This window comes from Adiantum capillus-veneris, chromosome 10, assembly GCF_014529385.1.
Source record: "Adiantum capillus-veneris isolate H3 chromosome 10, ASM1452938v2, whole genome shotgun sequence".
Taxonomy (NCBI): domain Eukaryota; kingdom Viridiplantae; phylum Streptophyta; class Polypodiopsida; order Polypodiales; family Pteridaceae; genus Adiantum; species Adiantum capillus-veneris.
Window position 1 is genome coordinate 107,425,186 of NC_140940.1, and position 11,453 is coordinate 107,436,638.

The 11,453-nt window shown below is 40.4% G+C and overlaps 1 protein-coding gene across 1 annotated transcript; it reads right to left on the minus strand.

The window, feature by feature from the left end:
* Positions 1–9,010: 9,010 nt before the first annotated feature.
* On the minus strand, positions 9,011–10,612 carry LOC147449431 (homer protein). Its single transcript, XM_086521878.1, has 3 exons — positions 10,212–10,612; positions 9,722–10,082; positions 9,011–9,611 (listed from the first exon to the last, which is right to left on the minus strand). The coding sequence occupies exons 1-3, from the start codon at positions 10,581–10,583 to the stop codon at positions 9,427–9,429; spliced, it is 918 nt and encodes a 305-aa protein (XP_086378004.1). The 5' UTR covers positions 10,584–10,612; the 3' UTR covers positions 9,011–9,426.
* Positions 10,613–11,453: the final 841 nt, after the last annotated feature.

The following is an 11,453-nucleotide window of genomic DNA, read 5'->3' on the forward strand; positions in this document are numbered from 1 at the left end:
TGAGCAGCACACCCGTCTGACCAGACCCAGTGCCGCTTCAAGGAGTTGAATCCTTTCTCTTGTAGCCACACAGTATGCAACTGTATGCAATGCTGCACAAACAATGTGTCATGCTCTTTGTCATTAGAGATGTAAACATGTATATACTTCAACACCATGTCAGCCTCATCTCGAACATAGGTGATGTGCACCAAGATTGTGACTTGTGAATAGTACCAATGCATTGATTAGATTTCATTTTTCTCTTTGAAAGAGTAATTCCTAGTAAAGTCTACAACAAAGACTACCACGTCTCTAGGAAACCTTTGAATGCAATCTTTGAATTGCTGAGATTGCCACCTGGCAATGAAATTGTGTCTGATGTAGGTGGTTAGATGCTTTTTAAGGAAGGATGTAAAATCTGCACATCCCTCCTTGACCAATAGATCATTGTGCTTCTTGCCTTCTTGATGGGCTGATGCAATGTCTTCAAACACCTTTACTAAAATCTAGAATTAATTTTTAGATTCTTCTTTTGGACAGAGCACTAACCGTTGTGATCCACATTGATCACATTCTCCCTTTAAGCAAGAGAGCTTATGAAATGTAGACTCATCTAGCTTCGGACATAATACCATCTCAACCAATTTGTCGATGCTATTGCATGTATGCAATAGCTCCACACTTTCCTATATCCTCTTCTATGAAGCATACTTGACACGTGCAGCCACACCCTTCACTGTGCACTGTCTTGCTTTGTCTCATCTGGTTGAATGCATCCTTGAGGTATATCGTCTCTATGTGAGCAATGCAACAACAAGTGTACCTATGCTTCAACTTGCGAACAAAGCAAGGCTTCAATCTCTCAAAACATATGAGAGAGATCTTGATGTGTGAATATTGCATTTGGAATCTCCTATAGATTTCCACCTGTTCAATGAAAAGAAAATCTCATTAAAACTTTGAGGCTGTGAAGAGAAGGTTAAATTCATTGCAACTTGAACATTCTACCTAACATGGTACTTTTGCTAGGTACTAAAGTACCTAAGCCATTGTAAATGGTACTTTATGAAGTACTAGTTTTTGCAAAGTACCTAAGTCCTTGAAATTGATAATTTAATAAGTACCACAGAGAGTACATTTAAAGTACCTATATACCTAGAGTTTGTATTCCAAAAGTACATGCTGGTAGTCGCATGCTATCTTCTACCTAATCTCAAGGTACTTTGGAAGCTTCCAAGTAGCCCAAGAGCGCCTATTGGTATGTACTTTCATAGTTGTAAAGGACCTATGAGTTTACAAAGGTGGTTTTAAACTACCATTAAATGTGCATTCGTTGTCGAAGAGGACCCTAATATAACTTATGAGTCTATATTGGTGCTTTTGAGCACCAACCCCTTTGACATGGTAGTATTACTAGCATCTACATGTAGGTACTCTAGGTAATTTTCAATGTAATATATTTCTACAAGGTACATGTAGCAAAATTGGTAGTGTTGAAGTACCTAGTCTATGCACTTTGGCTTAATGCACTTTTTTTTGCCTTTATGTATACTTGAAGTACTTGTTTGACCTCATGCTAGCTTCTACCCAAGGTGAAGGTATTCTTCATGGTTCTAAGTATTTTAGGAGATCCATGAGTATATATTGGTGGTTGAAGAGTTTGTATACACTATACCTATGGTGCTTGCTATGGTGATAGTAAAATATATTTGAGTTTATATTGGTGCTCCAAGAGTACAAAAAGATTTTCTTTTGGAGTGTACATGCCTCTAGGGCTTCACAGACAACATTATACATGATGTAATACTACCTAAATGCAATTACTACCTATACGCATGGTACCTATACTAGAGCATGCAAGAGAACAAAATAATTCAAGAACTTTTAAAGCATACCTGGGACTCGTCAAGCAAATGTATTGGATGCTTTATGTAAGATTTTCACCCCAAATGCCTTTGATACACATCCTTTTTGTTTGGGGACACTCGCGTCTCCGTCTGCCAAAAAGAAAACACAATGCCTCTTATCTATTACGTGATGCAATTACTTTGAGGTTGTTGACGTCGGCATAATTGCAATGGAAATGCTTCTGCTTCAACCTGCTGTAATCTTGAATTAGTAGCTGCAAAATTTTTTCAATGCAACCTTGTGAACCTCACCATCTCCAAATTGCTTATAGACCTTGATGGATCCCCTTCGCTATTCACCAACATCATGCATAAAGCTCTTTTTAGCTTCAGCACCTCCTCAGACAAGGATTCTTTGACTTTGGTGATTGTGCCTTGTATGTTGGAGGGTATAGACTTCTCTAATCCACAGTGCAGTTGTTGAAAAGCTAGTTTCTCTAGAAGCAATCAAAAGGTGCCTTTTTTAGCTTTGCAATTCATGCCTTTTATAACTTCTTGCCAGCAAAGCACCATTGTTTTGCAAATTGTACTCATAAGCATGATGCATCTTGTTCTCTTTTTCTTTGACACTCTCTCATTTCATCATGGCCCAATACTATCGCATCCTATATGTGGCTTCCTGGCAAATCATGGTTGAGGGGGACATCCATCATTTCTTGGATTGTCCTGGACATGATCGTGAGATGAGTGAGACCACCCCATTGGATTTGGAGCTTGCTGATGGTAACCAAAACCATTGTTTACAATTATTGGCTACCCGATAATGTGGCAATCATTTGGAGGATGTTGTTGGTGTCCAATTGTTGCTTCCATGGACGTGGGCTCCAATCCAAGCTGAAGGATTTGCCAATGCTGCATTGGTGTAGCACAAGCCCCTCTTCCAAGGTGCTCTCACCCACATAAAAATGTTGCTGCTGAATTTTCTCTCCCAACCTGCTGATGCTTGCATCCATGGGTAGCCATCCACCTTGAGTGTGGTGAGAAGGTTTTTGTTGTTCAATGTCATGCTACACCAACGTGGGGTAGAGTAGACAAGAACCTTGCCCTTTTGAAGGTTGGAGCACGCTGGTTGTAGCTTTTGAGTGCATTCACATCAAGCCAGGACATAGACGTCATTGAGACAGATGGATGTGCAAGCCATGCTTGCTTGCTTCAAGAGAAGGAGAGATGAGGGTAGATTGTTGAACAACATGCAAGTAGAGAGAGAGAGAGAGAGAGAGAGAGAGAGAGAGAGAGAGAGAGAGAGAGAGACTCAACTACAACAACACACATGAAAGGTAGATGAACAAAAATTTCAAGAAATCTTAAAGTGGTTGGAGCCAACATTTAAAAAAAAAAAAACATAAAGCGTAGTCTTACAAGAACATCTTCAAAAGTATGCTAAAGCACCATCCATAAATGCCTCACAAAGAAGTATCAAGGACACTACTTTTTGCACCACCTTTTCATGCTATCACCCATATGGAGGAGTGAGAAAAGTGGAAATATATTTATTCAAATACAGATACAAGGGTTATGGAAAGAGTGATTTGAAAGTACAACTATTATAAGGCTCGGCACTGAGTGCTCCTAAGCTCTATGAAATGCAAAGCTTCGAGTCAAGAATTAAGTGTTAAGAGTCCCCAAAATGGGATTAGAAGGTCCTATGTACAGGTCTCTGCATCACTCGATTCTAATTGGTTGTACATTCGCACCAAATCGGGTAACTAATGGTAACTCCACCAGGTAAACCCTCGTGCAAGGCATCTCCAAGGTTTGACTCTCACCTTCTCCAATCCCATAGCACATAGTAGAAAATATGATAAGGGATGTGGAATAGATATGAAATCTTCAGAGCTCATAGAGTAATATAGAAAATAAACGAAATCACAAAAAACACACCATAACTTAGATGTGGAGCACCTACAAAACTCAAACACATCATGAGGTTAAGCATAAAACTATTTGATTACTGAATAAATTTTGAATTTGTGATCGACTCTAGGACACACATAATATGCCCGTCCATGCAAGTGCAAAAGCTTCAACAACTCTTCTAAACTTGGAATCACAATTTGTGTTGCAAATTAAACATGCGCAAAGATTTCTTTCAATCATCCATCACAAATTATGAAATTTCATACTTTGAGTCATAAGGAATAGAAGATCATAGTGATACTTTTTTTCCTTGCATGATGAAGAGGATGGTGAATATGAATTTACATGCTTCAAGAGCCTTGAGCAATGCCAAAAACTACGTTTTTTTATTACCTAGTAGTCTCCATAGTATAATGCAAAATCAATGTAGAGTGTGAATAACCTTTGTTCTACAAGGCTGGAGACCATGATGATTTTGATAGGTTTGTGAGTAGACTATTGGCAATTTTTTTCAATTTTCAAATATTCCAAAAATAGAAAAAGATCTGCTCTCCCCTCATGAGAGGTTCCTTAAGGTCTCTATCGTTTCTCTAGTCTCTAGCTCCTAGTCATTGGATCTTAGCTAGACTTTCCCTTACTGGATTTTGTCATGAAAAAAACTCCTCCTCTCAAGTAGCTTAGCGACGATGGGTCAAACCTTATCCCATAGCAACTTACCCATTGGTTCATCTTTGTCATGTAAAATATTTTCACTTCCATTTAGCATGCATTTAAAGCACCAAAAGGGCAAATGGAATGACATTTGCATGCCAATTGAGCACAATTTTTCACAATGGTTACTACTTGACGTTCATTTTTTGCATGGATGTTGGCATGATTGAATGTGTTGGCATGGTGGGTGTGAAAAAATTTATATGTTGACACATTCTTTGCTTGGATCAAGATATTGATGACATTAAATGTTGAAGTTTTTTTTATAGTTGAAGGTTTTAATACTCGAAAACACCAAGTGTAACCTTCTTGGTGTAAGATTCCCAATTTTTTTGCAATTAAAAGAAGGTGTATAAAGCTAATTAAAGAGTCTTGAATCTTCAAACTAGTAAAGAGTTCACTAAAATTAGTAGTAATTGGTAATTTTAGAATCTTAAGAACATTTTTACTTTGGCTTGTATGTTTTTGAGTCGAATTCGGATAGACATTGACCCCCAAATCCTTGTCGGAGGTTTTCACGGTCACTTTAATAAAATAAAAAATTGAAAACCCTTTGACAATCATTAAAACACATGGGCTTTTCACATAGCCTACCACATATTTTATCACATAGACCAAATATTTCTAGTTGAAGTAGTAAATTAAATTGAACATAGCAGATTTGAAAAATCAAGCTAGACAGGTGCTAGGGGAGATATCTTGGACCTACCAGAGTCTGAAATAGAAACAAGGGGTGCTAGGGGAAGCGGGGGGGCTACTTAAAAAGCTAGGAACTACTAAATACATGACCTTCTTGCCAAAAAAACCATAAAATAGATCCCTAGTATTGGAAGTCAAGCCAAACGGGCGCCCTTCGAGTTGACCCTTTCTCCCATGAGCCAAAATTTTGATGTATCTTCATTAGATTTCCAAAAAGCCTTGTAATTATTCAATAGCCTCTGATAGATGGGAAATCTCTAAGAAGCTAAGTTGTAAATTTTGTAATGGAGTCCAAATCTTGTAAAGTCGATTAATGGCCAAAAGAGCCCTAGGTATAAAGTCTATTTTAGAAAGTGTAAAAAGGACACATTATCATTACCAAGTTTTGAGTTTGAAGTGTACTACTGAGAGCGACTACTCTCTTGCAATTTGTAATCATCAGAACCAGAGCTCTAGTAATCACATTTCAATTTCAAAACCTGCATTGTGTTACTTGTCCTTTGCTATTTCATTCAAGTATATTCATTGTTGATTCTACGGTGATTTGTGATACGTGTTAGTAGGCTAAATCTACTATTTTGAGTGTGTTAGTGACTATTTAACCTCTCTTCTTGCTTGGAGAAGGAGAGGGAGCTCTTGCACTTTGCACTTCACACAATGAGAGTGTGTCTGTGTGTGTGTGTGAGAGAGAGAGAGTATACCCCTCAAGCATGCCCCCTACTTGCTTTGGTCGACCCCTCCTTGTAGCTCATGCTTGAAGCTCATTGGACCCTCAGGCTTAGCCAATCACAAGCAAGAGTCATACCAAGCAGGCGTACTAGTCTTCGGGCAAGTGTCCCCCTTTCCCCTTTGAGAGAGAGGACTTGATAAATGCTAAAACAATTAATTAAATTAACTAATTTATCATTGGACCCCTTGGGAGGCCAACCAATAGGCTTTAGACACACCATGATGGTAACATGAGGAGGAACTTGACAAGTGTCCCTTTTGCTTTCTTTGTACTAAGCATGCCTTGTGTGAGTGTATGTGTGCTCTCTCTCATCCCCCCTCTTGTAGGGCTCGCCCCCTCCTTGTAGGGATTGATAGTTGACTTTGCACACCTCCTTACCCTCAAGCACCTTAGTCAGTAAGCATGACAAAGCACCTCAAGCTTGGGTGGTGTTCCCACAAGCACCTCAAGCTCCCTAGTCGGCAAGCACGACAAGCACCTTAGTCATGAAGCACGACAAGCACCTCAAGCACCTTAATCTTGGGCCGGGTTCCCACCTCAAGCTCAGCCCTAGCTTACCTAAGGTCAAAGGACTTTTACACTAACCTACGGAGGTCTTTAATGAAGCTAACCCTAAGGTCTTTAAGCTCCATTAGTTAACTTGCTCTTTGACATATCATCTCTCGTTTGGGCCCCTTTACATTGGCCCCGTGTTTAGATAGATCTATAAGCACATGTCTATATCCTAACCCTTATTCCCGTTTATTCTCCCACATTAAATGATCAGTTTAATATGAGAAAATCATTTGGGGTGGTTAGATATTAGATTTTATGACATTTGAATTCAGCTCAAGAAATCACAAATCCAACATATAAAAGCAAACCCTCAATTAGATGGCTTAATTTTGTCATATAGGAGAATCCAATAATTCTATGGGTATGGAGGATATACACCATCCTCACTACGGCACCTCATAGCATGGGGAGGTTAGCTCTCTGCTACAGCTCGCTAAAGTTTGCATTCAATTGTCAATGGTTGGGAATCAACCACGTGCTTTTGACATGCGAGAGACATTCATCATTGCATACCATCATTCTCCAATTCTAAGAATTATCTAATAAAACTTTGGCATTTCCCCGTTTGAGAATATCTTGTGGTCAAGCTCTTCAAGAGATGTCACCAGAGGAAAGGAGCTTCACCAAGAATTTGTGCATGAGGAAGAGTGCATACATATTGTAAATAGTAGAAATTCAACATAGAGTTATGCTCTAGGATGATAGGCTTGACTCAAGATCTTACTGTACCATTGCATCAACATGCACCATCAAGATAATCATACAAGTCTATGATAGAAACTAATATGCTCCAACAAACCTTGCTCGAAACCTCGTTGAGCATGTGCTTTTCGTTTCAGTAGCTCCAACCACAACACACCTCCATTAAGCTCATGTTGGTCTTTCAGCATCATGGCTTTAGTTAATTAGAGAGTTCTAGACAAAAATGGCCTTGCCTTTGAAACATATTCTATGAATTTAACCCACTTGGCTCTCAATTATATTTGTATAGCTCTGCTATGCATTCATATGCTCAAGGTGCTATGTTATGGAAAGGAGCTTCTCTAAGATCCCTTTAATGTCTATATAACTAGCAATCAACAGAAGCATTCTCTTGCATGCCCACCAAGATTCACCACCAAAGTTTGACCATCAACGGTGGTCTTGCATTGATCAACACATTCAGGATGTAGCCTATTGAAAGATCCATGAAAAGCCACCAGAAAGGAGGCACAATATTTTGTATATACTGAGAATGACACAAGCTCAACTGTAAATTTTTTAAGTTGTAAGAGCCAGAATTTTTCCAGACAAATGAATAAGCCATGTGAGGCACTCATAAAAGTGCATCATACAAAAAGCTATGCACACCAACCCCCCCCCCCACCCAGCCCCTCCCCACACACCACCACCAAACCAGTGTTCGCAAAATACCAGGGTTCAGTTTATTTTTAAATTGCCAATCCCGGCTAGATCCTTGAAGAAAACGGGCGAAATTTTACAAGTTTTAGTGTAAATACTGGCAAACGTTTTAAATTTTGACCTAAAACCCGGTTTAACTGTGCCCTTTTTTTCTTCGGTAAGGAGAAAGGCTTTTGGCAAGCCCTGCCCCCAACAGTTCAGAACTACAGCAACAGCGCTTTCTCCTCCGAGCAAACTCGTTGCAGATGTGAGAGAAGAGACAATGCTTCAAAGCATCACCAGCAATCACCAAAAACAAGAGACAAGGCTACCTGAGCCGATTTCCAGAAACAGGAAAAGAACCGATCCCTCTTCCTATTTGTGAGATTGTAGAAACAAATACTGAACATCTAGCCTTGTAATGCATGCATAAATCAGGCAACCAACAGCTTGCTAGTCTCTTGTATCATGAAGACTGTGCTTCAATCCTGTCTCCATGGCAATAGGCTTGCAATCTTGAACACCGATCATATCCCCGAAAATCAATCCTCCAGACCTCAGAAGGTCCAACATTGGGGTACCACAAGGGCAAAAGATGGAGTGAGCATCTCAGCCTGCTCTATGCGCTTGAAGGGCAGGGCAATGAAATTAACCAACTGTAAAACCCCATCAATTATCAGGCACTTCTCATATTCATCAGTCTCCTGAAACATTCTAGAACAAAGGTTTGCAAGAGCCTCTCTGAATATATTATTATGCTCAACAAGGTTTGAATACCCTAGCAAAAAATCTAAAGAATACATAACTATAACCCAAACCTGCAGGAACCCCAAGCAAGACAAAACAGTCTTTCGCACTACTGCGCAACCAGACTATACACCATACATTTAAAAAAACACCGAAGAGCTGATGGGCTCACTTAGTAAACTAACTTGTTCCACATCTCTCCATGGTTCTCAAGTAAAAGCCCTCAAAGAGGTAACTCGGGATACCCTCACTAGACCTCACCCACAAGAACATGCCATTCAGTTTTCGTCTGATGCTGACATACCCACTGAAAATAGAAACTCTGATCCGCAACTTGAAATACCCTTGCTCTATCCTACCCAAACCAAAACAGGATGCCTCAGAATGCTCTCTTTCTCCAATGCTGGCCGACACAGAGACCGGCAAAAGGTAGCAAATAATATATCAAAATGATTCCATTGCACAGAAAGGTAGACCATGTTATAAAGCGTAAGGTGAAACATATTACAATTGGCCAGCCTCTCTGTCGAACATATTACAATGGAAAAGAACAACAGACTATGCTCTCGGCAGCTTGTACGTCGCAAACAACCACCCTTGAAGATCACCCATTCCTCACAAGTAACTAAATGTGAGCTGCACCATAACTCTCAGCTCTTTTGTGTATGATAAGAGTCTTGTCTGAAAGTCACAGACAAGTGCAGTAAGTGTGGAAGGCGACACAATCTTTTAATAAAGTGCATGTAATACTGACATAGCAATCGCTGTGCATGGACCCTCAGCGCCCTAAGTGCAATAATCCATTTCCAAACTCGTTCCCTGTCTAGAGCTCATATGAAAATAAAAACTGAGCTTGGACTATGGCTGCTTCAAAGGAAAGGGACTGACAATTTCCTGTTGGAAGCAGTACTCCAAACCAACTGCTGCAAAGGCGAAAATGGCAATGCTCTCTCCCGTAAACAGGCAGCCCTGAAGAAGCTGCTGGGCTACATCTTGCTGTGGTAAGCCAGCAAACAACCTGACAGCATCAACTTGAGCAAGACCTGCATCATCACATAAAAAAGGTACGAATGCCAGGAATACGATCAGTACTGTTAAATTCTTGAAGAGATACCTACAAAGCATGGCTTCAAATAGAGGACAGTGCACATACATCGGACAAGAGAGAATGCTGCAATACAGCCAGCTCTCAGCTGTGTGTTGCTAAGGTCTCTTCTAACCGCATACCGATATGTAAGCCCAAACACAGCACAGCTGACAAGAATGAATGCAGCACTCGCAACCATCTCCATAGCATTCAGATCCCTTGCCAGAGAGAAGAAGGGCAGACCTGCGAGGACGCCTACCATGCCGCACACTCCTGCCGCCTTTGCAGACTCCAACCGCTCCAAATCTTTATCAAAGATTTCCTCACCCAAAATGCTTACCATGCCTGCACGGGCCCTGACGAGGGCGACCTCCGCATTCTTCAGATCCATCTCGGCAGCAAAGATGTCTCTCTGGCATGCGGCTACCTAGTTTCGCATTGCCACACCCTTCACAATGAGTACAGGGAAGTTAAAACAAGCCGCTTGACATGTAGGCATGTGCTGTTTGACATGTGGGTGAGTGTGTATGCTTGTGCGTGCATATGTTTGGCATACCAGAGAATTGGCAGTGTCTATATTATGGGTAATTGACGCCTGTCTCTCCTGCTCCTCCAAAGCCTCAAGTTCCCGACGAGCATTGGCGACGCGCTCCACTGCAGCATTGAGGTCTTGCATGAGGGCCTGGTCGCCCAGAATTTTATCAACCTGGCCTTCAACGCTCCACTCAATTTGGTTTTCCTGTTGTTCCCCAAGCTCGCCATCTCCACAGCTGCTGCTGCAACTCACCTCCAGAAGCTTCCTCCGTTCACCTAATCCTCTCCAAGCTGCCTGAGACGCCCCGACCCTCCTTGCCTTACTCACCTGCCAGCACCCCAAATACAAAGAAGATGTGATGGCAGGCGACAAACTGTTGGTGAGGAGCAACATTTCAACACGAAGTGCACGCACATTTGAGGATTGGTTATGCCATTTCCCTCTTGAATAACAACAGGTCTTGAGTTCAACACGAGTCCTCGTCGGATAAATCTTTAAGGTCTCTTGGGATAGTTTCCTACTAGTTAAAATTCTCTTCTTCTTCTTCTTCTTCTCTCTCTTTGAAACTAGAGCCCCTATGACATGGCACTACCTTTCACTCTAATTGGAGAGAGAGAGAGAGAGAGAGAGAGAGAGAGAGAGAGAGAGAAGAAGAAGAGAAACTACATGTTAAAGAGAAGAAAAATAAAACATACCTTACAAAATTTGAATGGTGCTCCGTTGTACACTGACTAAAACTCCCTCGGCATTTACCCTCCCTTTTTGTCGAAAGGAAGTGCCAATAACAACAACAAAATAAAGAGTCACATTGACAGACTAAAACGAAAGAATCTTTTAATGTTTTCATTAAAAAAATATAGATTTAATAAGCATAGGATATAATAAAATAATTTAAAGAAATTAATCTTTATGAAGTCCTTAAATGAAAGAACTCTTTATAAAGTAAAATATTTATCAAACTCTTATGAATGCAGTCGTCTTAATCATTTGTTCTCTAAAGCGCCGCTTCTAAATGTGAGGAACTTTGCCCTGCTGGATGTTTTGTTGTTTTTTGTTATCTCGAGGCTGGCTTGATGTAATTCCTCATCTTTCTTAATATAATTTTTTCGCATTTATGGTTTTTTTTTTTAAAAGACACTTTTTGATATGCCAGAGAAGTGAATGCAGCTTTGCAAAAATAGCATTTAAAAGGCATGAATTCTTTCTCTTTAAGATTTTTAAGGCCCCTTGAGGGACACATGTCAATCAATCAAAATTGCACTA